Raw genomic sequence first — 22,598 nt, forward strand, 5'->3', positions numbered from 1 at the left:
AGGTATGGAGATGTTTAGGAGAGAAGGCAGTGGACTTTTTAACCAGGTTGTTTAACAAAATCCTGGAGAGTGAGAGGATGCCTGATGAGTGGAGAAGCAGTGTACTGGTCCCCATTTTTAAGAACAAGGGTGATGTGCAGAGCTGCAGTAACTACAGAGGTGTAAAGTTGATGAGCCACACCATGAAGGTAGGAAAGGAAAGAGTTGTTGAAGCAAGGCTAAGGCGAGAGGTTCAGATCAGCGAGCAGCAGTTTGGTTTCATGCCCAGAAAGAGTACCACAGATGCAATTTTTGCGTTGAGAGTGTTGGTAGAGAAGTACAGTGAAGGTCAGAAGGAGCTACATTGTGTCTTTGTGGCTCTAGAGAAGGCATATGATAGGGTGCCAAGAGAGGAACTGTGGTACTGTATGAGGAAGTCAGGTGTAGCTGAAAAGTATGTTAGGGTGGTGCAGGACATGTATGAGGATAGTGAGACAGTGGTGAGGTGTGCAGTTGGAGTGACAAATGGTTTCAAGGTGAAGGTAGGGTTACATCAGGGATCAGCTTTAAGCCCCTTCTTGTTTGCAATGGTGATGGAAAGGTTGACAGATGAGGTCAGGCAGGAGGCTCCATGGACCATGATGTTTGCAGATGACTTTGTAATCTGTGGTGAGAGTAGAGAGCAGGTGGAAGAGAATCTGGAGAGGTGGAGGTTTGCTCTGGAGAGGAGAGGAATGAAGGTCAGTAGAGACAAGACGGAATACATGTGTGTGAATGAGAGGGAGGCAGGTGGAAAGGTGAAGATGCAAGGAGTAGAGGTCGTAAAGGTGGATGCCTTCAAATATGTTGGGTCAACCATCCAGAGCAATGGACAGTGAAGTGGAGGTGAAGAAGAGGGTGCATGCAGGATGGAGTGGGTGGAGATGGGTGTCAGGGCTGATGTATGACAGAAGGATAGCAGCAAGAGTGAAAGGGAAGGTTTACAAGACAGTAGTGCGTCCTGCTATGATGTATGGTTTGGAGACTGTGGCTCTATCTAAAAAACAGGAGGCTGAGCTGGAGGTGGCGGAGATGAAGATGCTGAGATTTTCGTTGGGAGTGACAAGGATGGACAAGATTAGAAACGAGCAGATCAGAGGGACAGTGAAGGTGGAGCAGTTTGGAGATAAAGCCAGAGAGGCCAGGTTGAGATGGTTTGGACATGTGTTGAGGAGGAATAGTGGATATATTGGGCAAAGAATGTTGGAGATGGAGCTGCCGGGTAGAAGGAGCAGAGGTAGACCTCAGAGAAGGTTTATGGATGTAGTGAAGGTGGACATGGAGATGGTTGGTGTAAAAGTAAAGGAGGCAGTGGATAGGGCAAGATGGAGGCAGATGATCCGCTGTAGCGACCCCTAAAGGGAGTAGAAAGAAGAAGAAGAAGAGGGGGCAGCACAGTACAGTCCAGTCTTCTGTGACTAAGGCTGCATCCCAAATGACCCCTGTTGCTCTTTTAGGTCCAATCACATTTATTCTTTTTACCCCTACCCCTTGTTTTCGAGTGTTACCCAAACCCCTTGTAACAGACTCACAAGTAGTGGTTCAAATCTTGTCCTATGAAATGGGACGATCCTCACATAAATAATAATAATAATAATAAAGGCGACCCTGCGCCTGTCTTCAGTGAATGGAAAAGTTCAGCGTCCTCGCTGCTGGGCTTTAGTTACATTTAGGGAATCATATGTTTTCAAAGAGGACATTTAAGAACATTATTTATTGTCACCGCTAATTATTTGGTGATACGAAGCTGAAATCAACGATTCACCAGCGTCTTGTTCGAATTTTCCCGTTTCACCTTAAATGGCGCAGCAGTTACATTCAAGCGCTTTAGTCGTCAACACTACTGGACTATTTAAGGTGGAACTATAAAGTTACCTAGCTACCTACCAAAACATTACCACGCTATTAGCGATTTTTGTGCTTGTCGCTTTGAATAAAATGAGCATAACACCCTGAAACGACACTAATATGATAGTTATTGTAAATTTTTAACGGAAACAATGCTTACATCTGTGGGTTTCTTTGGTCACTCGCGCAGCCATCTTGCCGGTTTTTCTTTTTTTCCGATAACACTTTGTTTCGAGTGAGTCTCTGAAAAACCTCCATTTGGAGGGCCATGTAGCCCCAACAGTTCGCCCTACCCCTCCATCTCAACAACAATCGGGACACCTTAACCCTAGACGTGAACGTGCAAAACAGAGGGCTAAGGACTGGGCCTTAAATTTGGGTGTAGAGGCCGTATCACAACCTATGTAGCCCACTGCATAGTGAGTAGGGATCCAAATACAATTAAGCTCGAGTAATTTAGCTTAGTAGACTTTAAAATAAACCACTGTGATAATGAGGGCGTAGGGCCAATATTTTATAATATTTTAATTGGCCTTAATCAATGTAACTCTGCTTACATGGGAAAGGCCTAATTTTTCGTGTATATTCAGTTCTGCTGTAAATATACTATTTAATTTTAGTATAGAATTTTTTTTCTGACCAGTTATTTAAATATCAACAGCATGCTATTATTTTATTTAACAGTTATGCCAAGTGGTAACATGATAACAGTAAACAAAACACATAAATAAATCTAACAATTTTATTTGGCTGGAAAACCCTCTGAAACATCACAAACTCAGAAAAGTCTGCATGTCTGTAGTGGCTCTTGGCCCTCTCCCCTCCCCAAAACCCCTCGGCCCCCCACCCCACAAAGAATTAACATTCCATCCTCCATTTCTTCGAAGGCCATGAGGTGCACAGTCTACTTACAACACGCAACACGAGCTGCTGGTTCCTCTCCCACACGAATGAATGAAGCAGAGCTTCAGTGTTTTTGTTGGTCTGTAGCCACTAATGGGAATGTTCCTGGAACTCCGTCTCCTGAGCTTCGGACTCTTAACATGACGGAAGTGCTCACAAAATGTTGGACTGCCTAAACATTCTGAAAGTCCAGTAAAAAACAGTGTCTGCCAACCACAAAACCATTAACATCATATATATTTATATCACAGTATCAACCACAAACACTTTGTACACTTTAAATAAATGTCTTAGATATCTTCAGATCATCTTCCAAAACAACACTGCCCCCCCATCCCCCCATATATTAGTTGGCAGTGTAGATCTGATGATGCTGGTGACTAGTTCTCTTGTGCCGTTTTTTTGTAGCCCACAATAGGCTCCAGATGCACAAAAGGCTATTCATTATTTAATAAGGCTTATTATTATTATAAAATAAATTACAACAACAACAATAACAGCTATTATTATGATTGTTATTGTTGTTAGTAGTAATAGTGGTATTTTTAACGTTAACGTTAAGAACAACGTTAACAAAAACCACCACCATCATCATCTTCATCATCATCATTTGAGGACAGCTGTGATGTTAATGGCCTCTTATCTGGGTCACTTTACTTCCTTACGAAAGCTGATCTTGCTAACTCGCTGAGGTTCTTCTACGGTGCAGATACCGAGCTTTGAATGGTCGTTTGAAAAGAAAAGTTCACGAGCTCCGCCATGAGAGGGAGGAGGCAGAGAGGCTAATCTGCACTGCCGTGTGCGACTGCGTGGACGCATCGGTCTTTTTCCGCCCGTTTTCCGAAAATCCAGTCTGCTGCGCTGCAACTGGCAACAGAACGGCGACATGCGGGAGAATATGAAATACTAGCCAATCATATCACAGAGAGCAGGAGCCTAGTAGCCAATCCTGGCACGGGGGGCGGGACATATCCGAATACGGGCGCGAAACAAAAATATAACGCGCTGTGTGGATTTGCCACCATGGGGCCAGAGCCCCGGGACAGCGACGGCGGGGAAGAAGCTGACGCTTAATGATTAATATTCTTGGCGGATGAACAGACGTCTTCAGGAAAGAACAGAGTTAAAGGTCGTTCTGGAGCAGCAAGAGCGAGGTCTTCAGCAGAACCGTCTTTTTAACGCGCCGCTCAGAAGAAGAAGTGAGTATCGCATGGTGCTTGTTACTCAGTTCAGTGCACGTCGTCACAGAGCAGACTGCTGTCAGATTTACTTTTTTCATGTTTCTATCGAGTCAAAACGTTCTATAATGTGTAATAGCAGAATGCAGCGTCTCCAGGGCTGTGTTATTACCAAGCTATAGCGCAAGGCAGCAGAATGTAACAGGAAACAGCGCAGTACTTACTGAGTGAAAGTTACACACAGATGGGAACACCCCATAGAAAAATAAATGCTCTTACTGGGCTTCTGGAGTCTAAATTACCATGCATATGTCTGCCTGGTTTAGAAAGAACTACGTACAGTGGTCTCAAAAGTATTTAGACATTGGTGCCATACTTAAAATGCATTAAGGTCAGTAAGTTACTAAACAAAATGTCAACTTAAAAAAAAAGCAACAACAACATTCAAACCAAATGGCATTATTTTAAACGTTCTGAGGCGTCTGGTGTGTTTCAGACAGTTGAGCACTTTTTTCTAGCAGACTTCTGCAGATTTGCATCTTCTGAGTTCATCATCTTCTGAGTTCATGGTTCCATCAGTAAGCACAAGCTCACAGACTTCACTGTCAGGATGAAGCTCCAGGCTTTGACGTTTCCTCCTCTGTGCTTTACAGTACACTGACTGCAGTCTCAACACAAATAGTTTAACATTAGTTTGATGTTGTGCTAATGGTGTTTTCTCTCATGTTACACTTTTTAATGAGGTTAAAGAATTTCCTTACAGTTTACTAGTGGTTAAAGAGTGTGTGTGGGGGCACTGCACTGGGGGCAATATGTTGATGTTAACATGATACATCACATCAGATTATGTCGCAAGCTTTTCTCAGCACTACTCACAGTAACCTAAAAAGTGTCTTTCAAGTTTACCGGTGGTAAAAGTGTCCAAATACTTTTTGGGGCTGCTGTATTAGGTGAGCAGAATGACCTTGTTTATCATTGCTGTGATAAATTCCATCACATTATGCCACATCCTGGGCATTGTCAGTACTTAAAGAGTACTTTAAAAGAAACATGATTAAGGATTAATTGAGTTTAGGTCGATGTCAGTTGGTCAGTTTTTAAAACAGTGAAAAATAGAATAGAAGAATTTATAATTTTTCACTGTATTTCTCAAATGTGGCACAACTTGCTCTTTTTTTGTCTGTTCCAACTTATCTAATCTTAGAAAAGCTAACCAATGTGATACACAGTACATATCCAAAAACTGTCTTGATGCACTGTGATAAGATTTTTTGCTATGTAACCCACCAGAGAGTATGTATGTAGAGAGTAACCCTATGTAACCAACACTGAGAGTTGTGTGAAAATGAGTTGTGTGAATGCAGTTTTATTTACAGAGGTCCCTAGAGTTGCCTAAATCCATCCTCAAGTAATTGTTGACTCAAGTAGCTTGAGCTAGACCAACTGAGTAGGAGGCCAAAAAGTCTCAGGCCAAAAAAACAAATCCTTGCTAAGCACAAAAAAGGAACTAGCAACTAAATGTGAAGCATTTCATGGGAACTGTGTGGAAAGTTCCTCCTGGCGACAGATACATTTGAGCACAGTAAAGGCAAACTATAAATTAATCAAATGGTAATGTAATGTAGTAATGTAGTTACTAGCCATCTCATTTTATACATCAGCACAACCCTAGTACTTTCCTAATGTTAGTCCAATTTATGTAGGCTCAGTGTTAAGTATTGCTGTCAGAACAAAACCTTGTATCTCAGAAGAAAAGAAACATACTTTACTTTGAATGTAAGTCAATGTAAGCAGACTTTTTTCAGAGCAATTTTGAGTCATTTCTTTTCACCCATCCGTCACGAAATGTACACAAAATGTAAATGCAAACAGGCATTTCCAAATTATGTCAAAAACTGAAAAATGGTGAAAAACAGCAGCGGTTTATAAATGGCAATGTTATAAGAATGTAATGCATTAGAAATGTAAATGATTCATGTTGCGCGTATAGCGTGATTTGTGCTGTATTGTCCTTTTTGCCTCAGTAATGACAGTGAACTGTATTTCTGTCAGTTCTGAACTATTTCTATAATGCCAAAACAAAATTGGTACATTCTGGTAAATAAAGAGTTTCTGGTTAGCTGATCTGACTCCTTTTTTGTCTATTACTGAATTTGCAGATGATGTCCTTAGCCCGAACATTCACCAGACTGCGAGGGACTCTGCAGTCAGTGTCTCAAGCTGGATGCAAACAAACCTCAAACACTATACCTCAGGCAGCTGCCTGTAACTGGCAGCTATTGGATGACTGTTTTGGTAGGTCTTGTTATTGCACTTTATGCTTAAGTACATAGAGTACATATAGTACCCAAAGAGCTTTATACAGTTGACAGATTTCATACAGCTGTCTTTGACTACTGGGCACTGAATGTGCTCCAGTACCATTTCTCAGTGGTGTCCATTTGTTAAACTATTACAGTCTTTAACTAGCCCATCAAATGTTGAAGCAAGTGTCAGAGGTGTGCCAGTCTAAACAGATTGTCCTCTTTGCAGTTTACAACTACCTAATGAGTGAATGTTCTTGAATACTATGAAAGAACACCCTGTTTTAATCTGCAGAACTCAGTTATGGGGGCCTCGTGATGCACTTTGACTATGTGTGGCTGAGAGACCACTGCCGCTCTGCCTCCTGCTACAACTCCAAAACCAACCAGCGCAACCTGGACACCGCCAGCATTGATCTCGGCATCCGGCCTTTAAAGACCCGAGTGGATGAGGAGAACCTTTTCCTTACATGTAAGGCCTTTGGAGAATATAATTTAACCCCTAAATGGCCAGGACACACCGGGAGACCCAAAGTTTTATTACACACTTCTATAACCGAAGAATAGCTCTTTTTCAACTTTCGAAAAAGACTATGAGAGATGACAGAGACGACTGTGATTAGTCAGAAAGCAGGGAAAGTTTGCAAAAATTTAACAGAGAGCGAATAAAATGCAAACCAATTTTCAAAAAACTGGGACATTGTAAATAAAAACAGAATACGATGATGTGCATGTAATTTAAACCCTATATTGAAAAAGTACAAAGACAGCATATCAAATGTTAAAACTGATTAATGTTGTTTTTTGAAAAATATATGTCCACTTTGAATTTGAAGCCAGCAACACATTACAAGAAAGTTGGGACAGGGGCACCAAAAGACTGGTAAAGATGTGTAATGCTAAAAAACACCTGATGGAACATCTCACAACTAATTAGGTTAATTGGCAACAGGGCAGTATCATGATTGGGCACAAAAAGAGCATCCCAGAGAGGCAGAGTCTTTCAGAAGTAAATATGGGGAGAGGTTCACCACTCTGTGAAAGACTGTGCAGGCAAACTGTGCAACAGTTTAAGAATAATTTTTCTTGACCTAAAAAGGCATAGAACTTTTGGATCTCATGATTTCATCATCTACAGTTCATAATCTTATTACCAGATTCAGAAAATCCAGAGAAATCTATGTATGCAATGGACAAGGCCAAAAAACAATATTAGATGATTGTGATCTTCAGGCCCTCAGACAGCACTGTATTTCATCATCTATGGTACATAATATCATTAAAAGATTCAGAGAATCTGGAGAAATCTCTGTATGCATGGGACAAGGCTGAAAACTAAGAGTAGCTAGTCATAATTTTTGGATTGTCAGTTGGTAATGCATTAAAACACTCTCTGTGGTCAAAGTTCGTCACTGCATCCACAAATACAAGTAAAAACTCTACCATGCAAAGGAGAAGCCACACATAAACAGGAATTTGAAATTCTTTTTGGTATCATGGAAAGTTATGTTGTCCGGGCTAAAGAGGAAAGTCACCATCTGGCTTGTTATCATAATTGCACATCTGTGAAGGCACCATTAATGCTAAACGATATATACATGTTTTTGAGTAATACATGAGGCCATCCAGATGATGTCTTCTTCAGGGAAGGCCTTGCTTAAGGCAATGCTACACCACATTCTGAACACATTACAACAGCATGGCTCTGCAGTAGACGAGTCTGGGTGCTAAACTGTCCTGCCTGCAGTCCAGACCTGTCACCCATGGAAAACATTTAACACAATATAAAACAAAAAATGTGACAAAGGCGAACCCAAACTGTTAAGCAGCTGAAATCGTATATCAAGCAAGAATAAAAACCATTGTTACAGAAAGAGGTAATGCAGCACAGTAGATGCCCTTGTCATGCCATCTTTTTTGAAACTTTGGAATTACATTCAAAACCATTTCAAGGTACCATCGGTAATCTCAATATTCACAAACATAAAATGATATTATCAGCTAATTATGAGGTTTAGTTAATGCATCAGAAGCATCAAACTATGCTTTGGCCCTGAAGAACAGATCACTGTACTTACAATCATTAATTAATCATCAATGATTTGTTGTCAATTTGTATTTTAATAATAATAATAATAATATGACGACTAAAAGTCATTGTCAAAAAATAATTGAGAGATTACTAATGTAGCCAATAGTGACAGTCCTAAGTAAAGGACACCTGCTGTATATAGAGCAACAAGTTTTTAATCTACATAATGTATACTACAGACAAATGTCTGAGTGTATATATTTGACTTCTGTGTAGAACCTCTTGAACTGCCTGGGGTCTGACATGAAAAGACAAATTTGACTCAGGTGTCTCTTTACGAGGCAGAGATAAGGTATTGTAGAATAGACAGAACTTTGGCTTTTGTGAAAAGCCAGGTAGACTGCTGACAGAGCAGCTGTGTCATTCACTTCTAAGACAGTACAATATAACTTTTGTTACAGTTTGTTATATAGTAACCATTCCCTACCCTGAAAACGATCAGCTATCGGGTGCTGGCTTTCTGTTACTTTGTCCAAGGATCAGACGCTGAGATGCTCTTTGTTCATGCTTATCTGTATATCTGTTTATGTGACAAATGCTGTTAACGTGTGTTAAATGGATCCCGTTCAGTACTATCTGTAAAGATTGGATTATGATAACCCCTTACCAAGGGTTTATTGGATAGTTTCAGTGTTTCTGTTTGAGTCTGTCAACAGATTTCCTATTCAGGTCCTGAAGGAAGGGCTAATTCACTTAGGAAGCCACTTCAATACACTTAAATACATTGTAATTTTTAGGTTGAAACTATCCTTACAGGGGATGGGCTCAGAATCACTGTACTGTTCTGTCTTTTTGCTGCTTCCAGGGCCTGATGGTCATGTGACACGCTACAGTCTGCCTTGGCTGGTCGACAGCAGCTTCAAGGGTCAGAAACAGAGTGCTGTGCAGCCACGCATTCTGTGGAACTCTGACATCTACACCAATGCCAAGTTGCCTTCAGCCAGCTGGGAGAAGTTTATGAGCTGCGATGAGGAGCTGAAGAGGTTCCTGAGGAACTTCTTGTTGTATGGCATTGCATTTGTAGAAGATGTCCCAGCCACAGTGGATGCCACAGAGACAGTGACACAAAGAGTTGGCCTTATCAGGTGAGATCATGTTCTGTGTTATTGGAATAAAGTTAAAAGCTAATCATATTACTAACACATAGAAGGACATTTGCTGAAAAGGAGATACATGTGGACACACAGTCTCGCTGTCCTTACCATCATATAACAATGTGTCCTAAGACTTACAGTATTGTTCACATCTGGGTGACATTTGATTGTGAACATGATTTTGTATGCACTCAGTTTCCTCCTTAGCTTCACACATTACTTGTGTTGTGGTACTCGAGTTGGTTCTCAACTCTAAACCTATTTTTTACTTTAATGTCAGCCAGGTGCAGTGTCTCCATCTGAAGTCATTGCTAACTGAACTTTTTTTTTATCATTGTTGAACATTAAGCAATACCCTTAGGTAAAAGGTTTTGTTTATGGTTGAGGATCTGACCCATCATGGTTATTATTTATTATCATCAGAGTATTATTTGTTTATTGATGTTCCAAATTTCCCAAGGTCAGATGGACTGGATGTTCAACTTCACTATCATTTCCTTCCAAAAGTTATCCAATGCAGAGCTGGGCTAATGCTATAATTATTATAATAATATTAATAATATGTTAGGTTCTAGATTTTTAATGTTATATTTTAGAAAATATATAATAAAATCCATCCATCCATCCATCCATTTTCTAAGCCGCTTGTCCGTCAGGGTCGCGGGGGGGTGCTGGAGCCTATCCCAGCAGTCTTCGGGCGGAAGGCAGGATACGCCCTGGACAGGTCGCCAGTCCATCGCAGGGCATATAATAAAATATACTATTATTTTAATATTATATAATCATGTTTAATGATTACGGTGGCGTGGTGGGTAGCGCTGTCGCCTCACAGCAAGGAGGGCCTGGGTTCGATTTCCCAGCCGAGTGACCAGGGTCCTCTCTGTGTGGAGTTTGCATGTTCTCCCCGTGTCTGCGTGGGTTTCCACCGGGTTCTCCGGTTTCCTCCCACAGTCCAAAGACATGCAGTCAGGCCAATTGGACATGGTACATTACCCCTAGGAGTGAGTGTGTGAGTGACTGTCTGTGCCTGTCTGTCTGCCCTGTGATGGACTGGCGACCTGTCCAAGGTGTATCCTGCCTTCCGCTCATGACCGCTGGGATAGGCTCCAGCAAACCCCCGCGACCCTGAGGGAGAAGCGGCTTAGAAAATGGATGGATGGATGTTTAATGATTGTCTCTGTCTCTCTACTCTTGGTCTCAGTCTCTTAATTTTATTAAACCTATAAGCAGAAAGAAGGCCATGAGGAATGACAGTGCCCCTTGTTGATCCCTAAAGCCAGGGATCACTTCAAACCTTATAAAATCCTAAATGGGGGAATCTCACACCCAGGCCCAATCCCATTTCTTATTTTTACCCCTACTTCTTGTTTTCGAGTGTAACCCTACCCCTTGAAACTGAATTAGAAGGGTTAGTGGTTGAAATCTTCCCCACTATGAAATGACACAACCCTTCAAGAACTGGATACATCGTCAGTTGTCATCAGCAACTTTTACATAAACAGACGAGACAAGGTGTTCCGGCCATTTCCAATATACTGCCTCCAGCTGTGGTGATCTCACTTGTGTGTCAAGTGACAGGACAGGTGAATCATATTTAAAATAGCCTGGAAAAATAATCAGGACATGTTTTCCTGCTTAGTCTCCATACTATAGTAATAATGTTATATCACACTGACATTTGCCATTCATCCGAAGGACAGGTCATCTGCCTGTCAGTTGTTTGGACTGAGCTCTTAACATGGAAATTGGCATCAGGGTTCAAATCTGGTTAAAGCCGTTTCTCTGTTTATTGATTAAACAGTTTAGTGACTTTAGTGTCTTTCCTGTGAACCTAAATGACCCTAAAAAATTTGATTGTGTTAAAAATTAAACAAGCACTGCTGAGGAAAAAGTAGTTCAGCTGAACACCAGTGCAGCTGTAACTAAACTTATTAATTTAGGTTGGTTGGGAATCAGGATCTTTGTGACTGTATCCCTGTATTATAGGACTGGCCCAAATAATCTGAATACTCAAGTATCTGTTTGTTACGTTGGTAATTGTAGCTTAAACTACAACATGTGTCATCAGCACAGGCCTTTAAACAGAAGTTATTGTTAATACAATATGTTAATAGAAAATGTTCAAAATAATAGAATAAATTCAAGCTGGTTTAGTTATATAATTATTCTAGCTGTTTAAGTAAATTCAAGCTGGTTTAGTTATATAATTATTCTAGCCGTTTAAGTAAATTGTAGCAGGTTTAGTTATATAAAGATTTGTGCTAATTCTGGATGGTTTAGTTATGTAATATGTGTAGCTAGTTATGTGAACATGTAACTTTAATTTTTACTTTGATATGCTTCTAACAGTAGTCACTGGTTTTCATAGCTGTATTTCTCATTTGTTACTCGATAGGCCGCCACCAGAGGTCATTGTTAATTATTGGTTAATCTAAATCCTTCTGTCCAATGACAAGCTAATTTCTTTTCCTTTTTCTGTATCCACTGTTCTATAGTAATTATTATCCAGTATATTATCCGTTGTCGACCAGACGAGGCTGCTCTTTTGAGTCTTTGTTCCTTACGAGGTTCATTAGTCTCTGTCCTAGGGAAATTTCGTGCCACTTTCACCCTTGACTTGCTCATTTGGATTTTCTGTAAGCTTTATGACAACACTCGTAAAAAAGTGCTAGGTAAATAAATTGTGAATTGATTTTAAATTAATTAAACTGAATACTTACATGCCAGATATTAACATCAAGTCAACTCAGTGCACAACAAACTGCACTGCTTTCTACTAAAACAAAGTTTCACTGAAGCTAAAGGAGCAGAGATGTGTGAAGATTTGTGAAGTACTTTAAATTATCTGATTAGAAAAATGCTTAGCGCAAAAAAAAAAAAATTGACGAATCATTTTAAACGTGTAAGTGATCCCTATCTGAGTACTGCTTGGTTGGCTACATGTCTGACTTCAGTTCATTGCTACTGCCTATTGAATACATTTGGATGATTATTTAGGTTTTTTTATTGATTTTGAGAACATGCATTCGAGCACACACACACACACGATCTAAGCTGCTTATCCTCCTGGGTCGCAAGGGGGTGGTGCTCCACCAGTCATTGGGCAGAAAGCGGGAAACACCATGGACAGGCCACCTGTCCATAACAGGCATTAGAGTACTCATTTGGAAATCTGAGTATCTGAGACATGTAAAGTGCTATTAGGGGCAGCCCCACTGTATTGTTTTATAAGTAGGTCCTTGATTGCTAGTTGGCTTAAAGTTTAATCAAAGCCCCAACCACAAATTTACAAAGCAGCACCATAACCATTATTCCGCCACAGGTATATGTAGAGAAGGTTCGCGAGATAAGCTGTAGTCTCTGTATATAAGCTAATGGCAGATAGCAGAACTCGCATAAACATTCATTCCCGATGTTCAAGCTTCCATGAAGATAGATGCATGAAGAACGTTCTAGGTACTTTATTTGTCATACCTTGAGAGAAGAGATGTTGTAATAACGCGGTCAAAACAGAATGCCTTTCTAAGCTGAGGGAGAAAGAGTAATCGCTCCTCGCACACACAGGCAGAAAACCAAAAACCGAAGGCGGATGATGCAAGAAGAAGGGCGGAGTTACAGAAGCAGAGCGTCGAGGGGAAGAATTTTAAAGAGCCCTGCACACAATAACAATGTCTGGGAATCAGCACGGCAGAACATAAGAAAAACACTGCAAGAATCATGAACAATTATGCATAAGTGATAAACAAACAAGACAGGAATAGTTCTTTTAGCAAATGTCCCTGCTGTAACAGCATACTCCCCGTCTGAAATCCTTGGATTTCACTACTAAAACATGAATGTCCATCTGGTGTATTCTAGAACCTGAAAGACAAATGCAAACAAGAAAACAACAATAACTGCAAAACAGTATTCAGGGACAGTTCAAGTTGGATATGTCCAGTCCGCTGTAATCGCCGTTCCTGGAGTAGTCCAATGACGAGTCAACTGAGTCAATATACTGCAATGTTCCTTTGCTGACTCATTCCTTGACAGGTAGCAGGAGAACAGTCTCAGATACGGGTCTGACGAACGTCTTGGAATCTCCTTGTCGTGTGATAGTTACTTCCACCTTACGGACTTTTCCATCCTCGCTGGGGAGAGTTTTTGAAATGAGTCCCATAGGCCAAGCATTTCTTTCCACTTTCTGGTCCTTCATCAGAACAACGTCTCCCACCTGTAAGTTAGGTTTAACCTGCTGCCACTTTCTTCGTCCTTGAAGAAGAGCCAAATACTCCTTTTTCCATCTGCTCCAGAAGCAATTGGCCAGATGCTGAACGTATTTCCACTGCTTCCGATAGATGTTTCCAGATGAAAGCTCTTCAGGTGGACTAGGAACAGATCCGAGCTTCTGAGTGAGGAGAGTCGCTGGAGTAAGAATAGCAGGAGAATCCGGGTCCACGGATACAGGAACAAGAGGTCTGGAATTGACAATAGCGGAGACCTCAGCTAGGAAGGTGGTTAAAGTCTCATGGGTGAGCCTAGAGGAGTTTGAGTCCATAAGCATACAGTCCAGTATTTTACGGGTGATGCCTATCATCCTTTCCCATGATCCGCCCATATGCGATGCATGAGGAGGGTTAAAGATCCACGTACAACCATTGTCGGCCAAGTAGTCCTGAACTGGCTTAGAGTCGATTTGCAGTTCTCTGCAGGCTCCTGTGAAGTTGGTTCCACAGTCGGATCTCAATTGCTTTACTGGTCCTCTGGTGGCAAGAAAACGTCTTAAAGCATTGATAAAACTTGAAGTGTCCATGGATTCTATAACTTCAATGTGTATGGCACGTACACTCATGCATGTGAACAACACTGCCCATCGCTTGCTTTCCGCATGACCACCTCTGGTTCTGCGTGCAGAGACAGTCCATGGCCCAAAAACGTCCAGACCAACGTAGGTAAACGGTGGTTCAGTGCAAGTCCTGTCGGCTGGCAAGTCAGACATTTGCTGTTGCTGCAATTTTCCTCTTGACTTGCGACATGGCACACAGTAGTGAATTAATTGAGCAATCTGTCTTTTTGCACCTAGTATCCACAGGCCTGCAGCTCTTAAAGCACCCTCAGTGAAATGTCTGCCCTGATGCTTGACTTTCTCATGATAGTGTCGTATGAGCAATGTAGTAGCGTGGTGGCGAGCAGGAATAATGAGAGGATTCTTTTCAAATGTCTCTAACTCGGCCTTGTTCAGGCGACCACCAAACCTCAGCATACCATGTTCATCAACCACTGGCTTCAGGTTGACAATAGGGCTGCTTTTAGGAATGTCCAGTTTGTCACGAAGACATTTCAGTTCCATGTGAAAGCCACTCTGCTGTACATTACGTATCACTAACATCTCACTTAGTATAATGTCTTCCGCAGAGAGGGCCTTGTGACAGATGTGCCAACCGTGGCATTCAGTGCTGTCGTTCTTGGTGTGAAAACACTGTGCAATGTGGACTAACCTCGCGATGGTGCGTACAAGCTTTAGCCATCCGGAAAAGCGTTCAAAGCGGTGACAGTTCAGGCTGGACCTCCTTTCAGACTTGGTGATGAGGGTTCTCACTTCAGGACGAATCTCAGGATCGTTGTCAGGATCTTGAAGACTGAAGTAGTCTTGATGAGATGTTCCCCTTCCCTCGTTCAGCAAGAACTCTGGGCCTGTAAACCAAGAAGATTTGGCAAAGGCACTGACAGATGACGGTCTGGTGGCACAGTCTGCAGGATTGAGATGAGATGGGACATAACGCCACTGCTCAGGGTTAGAGGATTTCCTAATCCTTTCAATGCGGTTACTGACGTAGACATAAAAGCGTTTCGTCTGGTTGTTTATGTAACCGAGGATGACTTTGCTGTCTGTGTAGAATTGAACGTCGTCCACATGAATGTCCAGCTCAGTCTGTATAAAGTCTGCGATCTCTGCAGCCAGTACAGCGCCACAAAGTTCAAGCCTTGGGATGGTGTGTTCGGGTTTAGGAGCTAGTTTAGCTTTTCCAAACAGAAATCCAACATGAACTTTGGAGTGGTTGTCGGTTACCTTCAGGTAGGCAACAGCTGCGATGGCCTCGGTCGATGCATCTGAGAATATGTGGACTTCTCTTCTTTGGCTTGTGGTGAGAGATGCTGGAGTGTAGCAACGTGGTATTTGAATCCCGTCCAAGGCATGTAGGGATTTTTTCCAGGACTCCCACTTAGGCTGCCTGTCATGTGGCAGCGGAGCATCCCAGTCCTCAATGGTCTCTGAGAGCTGTCTCAGTAGGAATTTGCCCTGTACAGTCAATGGTGCTACAAATCCCAGTGGATCATATAAGCTGTTCACCACTGAGAGGACTCCACGCTTAGTGAACGGCTTGTCTGCACAATTAACCTGGAAGCCAAGAGAATCATGTAACAAATCCCATCTCAAACCCAGACTCTGTACTGGAGGATCGTCTATGCCAAGGTTCAAGTCTCTGAATTCTGTGGCATGATCGCTGGGTTGGAAAGCTTTCATGACAGCAGTACTGTTGGAGGCTATTTTATGCAACCTCAGACAGGCTTTAGACAGCATACCTTGAGTCCTTTTCAGCAAGTCTATGGCTTCCTCAGCAGTGGGCAAGGACTTGAGTGCGTCGTCCACGTAGAAGTCTCTTTCGACAAAGTGACGAGCGTCCTTTCCAAACTCTGATTCGCCATCAGAAGCAGTCCTTCGTAGGCCATATGTTGCAACCGCAGGTGAAGGACTGTTGCCGAACACGTGCACTCTCATGCGGTATTCAATCATTTCCTTGCTGGTATCATTGTCTCTGTGCCACAGAAACCTTAGGTAATTACGGTGGTCTTCTCTTACTACAAAACAATGGAACATTTGCTCAATGTCAGCCGTAATGGCAACTGGATCCTTCCTGAATCTCATTAGCACTCCTACCAGGTTGTTGGTCAGGTTTGGGCCTGTGAGGAGGACGTCATTCAGAGATACGCCATGGTGTTTGGCACTTGAGTCGAATACCACCCTGATCTGCTTGGGTTTTCGTGGGTGATACACTCCAAAGGAAGGAAGATACCAGCGTTCTTCATGCTCTTCCAAAGGTGGAGCTGGCTCGGCGTGGTTGTTGCGGAATATCCTTTCCATGAATGCCACAAAGTGATCTTTCATCTCAGGCTTGTTTCTCAGCGTACGTTGCAAAGAGATGAACCTAGATAATGCTTGTTCCCGGTTGTCAGGAAGTTTGGCTCTTTCAGTCCGAAAGGGTAAGGGTGCAACCCAATGGTTAGATTGATCCTTGAGGCATTCACTGTCCATTATTTTGATAAAGTCCTTATCTTCCATGGACAAGGCTACTCTGTTGTCGTCTTGTGTTGTACGGAACACTGTGGCTCCTAAGTCATCATGAGGCGTGGGAATGATGTCTGGTGCCCTTTTGAAGTTAAGAAGATGCTCCTTTACCTCGTAGTGATGAAGGCATGGCTCAAAGTAGGTTGTACGTCCATTGTTGAGCACAAAGGTTTTGAAGGAGTTCACTTGAGATGACATGAGACTCTTATCTAGACAGACATTGCCAATGATTACCCAGCCTAAGTCAAGTCTTTGCGCATATGGGGCATCATGTGGACCGTTGCATTGTTGACGTACCTTATGTACTCTGAGAATGTCTCTCCCGAGCAAGAGCAGGATGTCAGCAGTCTTGTCCATAGGAGGAATCTCCTTAGTCAGGTGTCTCAAGTGAGGATGATGATACGCAGCTTCCGGCGTAGGAATTTCTTCCCTATCATCAGGCATCTGGTCACATTCAATCAACGTTGGTAGGGATATGTGAATATTCCTGTTAATTGGAGAGATGAGGTATCCAGCGGCTCTTCTGCCAGAAGTCTCTATGCGACCAGAACAAGTGTTAAGAGTGTATGGTATTGCTTCTCCCTTTATACCGTAGATCTCAAAGAACTTAGGCTTTGCTAGAGACCTGTTGCTTTGTTCATCTATTATGGCATACATCCTGATGGCCTTTTCTGGTTGCCCCTCTGGGTAGACATTCACCCAGCACACCTTGGCACAGCACTTGGGACCATTCTCTTTGCCACATACTTCCATGCAGGAGGAGGAGACTGTGGTGGTTGCTGTGGTTTGAGCTGATGGCTCCCCGCCATGCGCTGTGACGGCTTTAGATGCTGCTTGAGGTTGTGAGTTGTCAGATGAAGAGGTAGGATGCATGGCCGCAACATGTTTGTCGCTACTGCATTCAGTACATTTGATGACAGCTTTACAGTCTTTAGCAAAATGTTTTGAAGCACAACACTTGTAACACACTCCTAGCTCCTTGAGCATGTCTCTGCGTTCTTGCAAAGTCTTTGCCCTAAGTCCTCTACACTCTTTCAGGGGATGAGGCCTTTTGTGGATAGGGCACATACGATTAGGGTCTTTGTTTTTGAGGACAGGAGTATCCTGTTTAGTGGTGTAGGGTGCAGACATTGGGACATCTGTCTTCCTTACAGATACTGTTCCCTTTACGTCTCTACGTTTGCTTGTTTCATACCTTGAGCATGATGATGAAGCTGGTAGAGCAGATTCTGTGAAGTCGAAGCTGGGATCATTTTTCTTCCGAGCTTGGTCACTGATGAATCTGGAGAAATAAGAGAAAGGGGGGAAGGACACGTTGTGGTCTCTTTTGTATCTGGAGCCCAGGTCGGCCCATTTTTCTTGCATGCCATATGGTAGTTTGGACACCACTGGATTAACGCCATGAGATGTGTCAAGGTAACTCAGTCCTGACAGACGTGGATCCATTTTGGCTAACTCCAGTTCCTTTAGCAGATCGCTCAGATCTTGCAGCTTGCGGTTGTCCTTGTTGGTGATTTTTGGGAACATATGAAGTCTCTTGAATAAGGCACTTTCAATAGCTTCAGAACTGCCATAAGTCTGTTCAAGTCTCTCCCATGCTGCAGCAAGACCTTCCTCTGAGTGACCCGCATGAACCGCTCTCAATGTCTTTACACGTTCTGCAGAATCTGGTCCTAACCAGTTAACAAGCAAGTCCAGTTCTTCCTTGGCAGTGAGGTTAAGACCACTGATTACTGCTTCAAAGGTGGATTTCCAGGCTCTATAATTCTCAGCATGGTCATCGAACTTTGAGAGACTAATGTTTATCAGCTCCCTGCGTATCATATATCTGGCAAAGTCTGACATGTCTGACCTCCCATCTCGTGTCACCAGATTACCTTGTGATACCCTTGGGGCGTACAGATTCTCTGGCTTATGGGGCTGAGATAAATCAGGATGAAATGATGTAGCATAAGGGTTAAGCTGTGGTTTAGTCTCTGGAGGATCTGCTGGTATAATGCTGGAAATTACCTTGCTCTGGGTAGGTGGCACCATCTGATGCTTCACAGGTACAGCCGTGTAGTCAGTCTGACGTGGTGCTGGCGCATGCCGCTTAGCAGATGGTTCAGGAGATGATTGCTTCAGCACATAGTTGGCAGTGCGGTCAGCTGGGTCTTCCACTTCTGCAGGGATGGAGCAGTCTAGGTCTGAGTCTTGGTCTAGTGCTTGTTCAAGAACTTTTAGCTTGGCTAAGGCAGCTGCTTCCTCCTTTTCCATTTGGAGAATTTTTAGTCGGGCTTCTGTCTCTGCTTCCAACTGCGCTACCTCTGCTTGTTTTTTCGCCATGTCGGCCTTTGCTTCTGCTTGCCTTTGCGCCATTTCTGCTTCCTTCTCAGCAAAGGACCTTCTGACACTGGCTTCCTCTGCATCAGCACGGATCTCAATGAGCTTATCCTGTAATGCTGACCTTCTGGAACGAGAGGATCTGGAAGATGACAGCGTATGCTTGGTTGAGGCTGATCGATGGGACCTCACCTCTTGCAGGTGTGCGATGCGGAGTTCTGCCTTATCTTTGGCGTTTTTCACTGCAGCATCTTTCGCTTGAAGTAGGTTCTCTCTTTCAGCTAGCTCTGCTGTGGCATCTTCAAAATCAGCGTTGTTCAGAAATGTGACGTATTTTGCAGACAGTCGCTGATAGCGTTCATAGGCGGCAGATAAGCGGTTTAATTCAGTAGTTAATTTTGCTGCGTCACTGTCATGGCGTGAGAGCGCCGCTATATAATGCTCAGTTCTTTGCCATAAATCATCAAGGTTATCACAGAATTCTTCTTTAGTTATGTCAAAGTTCTCTTTAATCTTTTGCGTGGGTTTGCTGACACGTTTTAATCGCCCAGTTTGTAAAACCTGAAACATGGGGTCTTTTTCCTGCATGTCTGTGTCGCTGATAGCAGGATACACTGTTCCAGATGCAGCGATTGGAGGATCCACAGAGTCTGTGGACATACTGGCTTTGTGAGGTAATGTCCTTTTTCACTAGACACGCGCTCAAAATGGAGGACGGCTGAGCTCCCCTCGGGCTGTGTGGAGGCTTGCAGATACACTGTGCCCTGACTGTGCTTGGTTGCAGGCTGTCTGTCTATCTTGCAGGAGACTGCAGGTAGCTGGTTTTCAACTAGAAAGCTCTGTTTTGACTTTTCCGCCACAGGTATATGTAGAGAAGGTTCGCGAGATAAGCTGTAGTCTCCGTATATAAGCTAATGGCAGATAGCAGAACTTGCATAAACATTCATTCCCAATGTTCAAGCTTCCATGAAGATAGATGCATGAAGAACGTTCTAGGTACTTTATTTGTCATACCTTGAGAGAAGAGATGTTGTAATAACGCGGTCAAAACAGAATGCCTTTCTAAGCTGAGGGAGAAAGAGTAATCGCTCCTCGCACACACAGGCAGAAAACCAAAAACCGAAGGCGGATGATGCAAGAAGAAGGGCGGAGTTACAGAAGCAGAGCGTCGAGGGGAAGAATTTTAAAGAGCCCTGCACACAATAACAATGTCTGGGAATCAGCACGGCAGAACATAAGAAAAACACTGCAAGAATCATGAACAATTATGCATAAGTGATAAACAAACAAGACAGGAATAGTTCTTTTAGCAAATGTCCCTGCTGTAACAGCATAACCATTGATGGACTAACCCTGCTTTAGAGAAAGGATGGTGAATGTAGAGTTGTGAGTTTTAGAGGGCATGTTGTTGTTATTGAAAAAGCTCTGTTACAGTGGCAAGAAAAACTGATCTGACTGGATTCGTAAGGCTTTGTTTCTCTACATATCACGGTCAAGATGTTTAGACTGCATTTTTTTCCAGTAAGCAGCTTCCATGCATGTGATGGACCTGCTTCCTTGCCAGTATACGCTCAGCATTTTGGACGCGCTGCAGGTGGCATACGTCTGAAAGAATGAACTTCAGAGTCGCTAATCCTTTCTCTTTTTGGCTTTAATTTAGAGAATGAATGTGGGAGCACTGTGGGAGAGTCTATTCTGCTCTGAGTCAGCGTTTTACTCAACCTTAATTAATGCCCTAAAGGACGAGTTCAATACTTACGAACCAAATTGCTGTTTATCGCATAGGCTGCATGTTGTCATTTGTCCCAGACGGTCATTTTGATGGCTGCGTCTGCTCTGAGCAATTCACAACAATAGTAAGTTTGTTTGCAAAGCCACAGAAGAAATCAGGTAAATAAGACTACACACTGGGCCAAAGCTGCTTTGAAAGCATGCATTAACAGCCTTGTGTTGTGTTCTTACCTAAGAACAAATCCCAAATAAGAAAACACTGGTGAATGTCAGAATCTTTATAAAATGTATGCAGTTTTTATTAAGATAATTTGCTTCAAAAGTACTGATGTACTACACTGTGTGCACAATTATTAGGTAAGTGAGTATTTTGACCATATTATTATTTTTAGGCATATTTTCTAACTCCAAGCTGGATAAACTTGAATGCTTAATGAATTTAAGCATAGCAGGTGATGTGTATCTGTGTAATGAGGGAGGGTGTGGCCTAAGGAGGTCAACACCCTATATCAAGGTGTGCATAATTATTAGGCAGCTTTTTTCTTTAGGCAAAATGGGCCAAAAAAGAGACTGAACTGACTCTGAAAAGTTAAAAATGACCAAAAGTCTCTCAGAGGGATGCAGCACTCTTGAAATTGCTAAGATATTGGGGCGGGATCACAGAACCATCGTTTTGTTGCAACTAGTCAACAGGGTTGCAAGAAACGTGCTGAGAAAAAAAGACGCAAAATAACTGCCAAGGATTTGAGAAGAATCAAGCGTGAAGCTACCAGGAACCCATTATCTTCCAGTTCTGTCATATTCCAGAACTGCAACCTAGCTGAAGTATCAAGAAGTACAAGATGTTCAGCGCTCAGAGATACGGCCAAGGTAAGGAAGGCTGAAACCCGACCACCACTGAACAAGACACATAAGCTGAAGTGTCTAGACTGGTCCAAGAAGAATCTGAAGACAGATTTTTCAAAGGTTTTATGGACTGATTAAATGAGAGTGACTCTTGATAGACCTGATGGATGGGCCCGTGGCTGGATCAGTAACGGGACAGAGCTCCACTTCGAGTCAGATGCCAGCAAGGAGGAAGTGGGGTACTGGTATGGGCTGGTATTATTAAAGATGAGCTGGTTGGACCTTTTCGGGTTGAGGATGGGCTCAAAATCAACTTCCAAGCCTACTGACAGTTTTTAGAAGACACTTTCTTTAAGCAGTGGTACAGGAAGAATCTGCATCTTTCAAAAAGACAATGATTTTTATGCAGGACATGCTCCATCACATGCATCCAAGTACTCCTCTGCATGGCTCGCCAGTGAAGGCATTAAAGATGAAAAACTTATGACATGGCCCCCTTCCTCACCTGACCTGAACCCAATTGAGAACTTGTGGGCAATTCTTAAACGGGAGATTTACAGTGAAGGAAAACAGGACACCTCTCTGAACAGGGTCTGGGAGGCTGTGGTTGCTGCTGCACAAAAAGTTGATCGTCAACAGATCAAGAAACTGACAGACTCCATGAATGGAAGGCTTATCACTGTTATTGAAAAGAAGGGTGGCTATATTGGTCACTGATTTTTTTTTATTTCTCATAAATGTTCATTGGAAGCTTTGAGTTGTTTGTTTATAATTCTCACTTGAACAGATGAAAATAAAAAAGTGAGATGGGAAAATGTGTGTTTTTTATTTAGCTGCGTAATAATTCTGCACCATTATAGTTGCCCAATAAATGTGCACATATAGATATTCTCCTAAGAAAGCCAAAACTTCACTTTACTTTTCTTAAATATTCAT

The 22,598-nt window shown here is 42.6% G+C and overlaps 1 protein-coding gene across 1 annotated transcript in view; it reads left to right on the forward strand.

The window, feature by feature from the left end:
• The first annotated feature begins 3,765 nt into the window (after window positions 1-3,765).
• tmlhe (trimethyllysine hydroxylase, epsilon) overlaps window positions 3,766-22,598 on the forward strand; it is a 29,085-nt gene continuing 10,252 nt past the window's right edge. Inside the window, exons 1-4 of the mRNA XM_017684481.2 lie at window positions 3,766-3,968; window positions 6,107-6,242; window positions 6,546-6,722; window positions 9,148-9,427. Coding sequence (XP_017539970.1) covers window positions 6,107-6,242; window positions 6,546-6,722; window positions 9,148-9,427 — 593 coding nt within the window. The 5' untranslated portion in view covers window positions 3,766-3,968. The remainder of the gene's footprint in view (window positions 3,969-6,106; window positions 6,243-6,545; window positions 6,723-9,147; window positions 9,428-22,598) is intronic.

This window comes from Pygocentrus nattereri, chromosome 16 (genome assembly GCF_015220715.1).
Source record: "Pygocentrus nattereri isolate fPygNat1 chromosome 16, fPygNat1.pri, whole genome shotgun sequence".
In the NCBI taxonomy this organism is placed as follows: domain Eukaryota; kingdom Metazoa; phylum Chordata; class Actinopteri; order Characiformes; family Serrasalmidae; genus Pygocentrus; species Pygocentrus nattereri.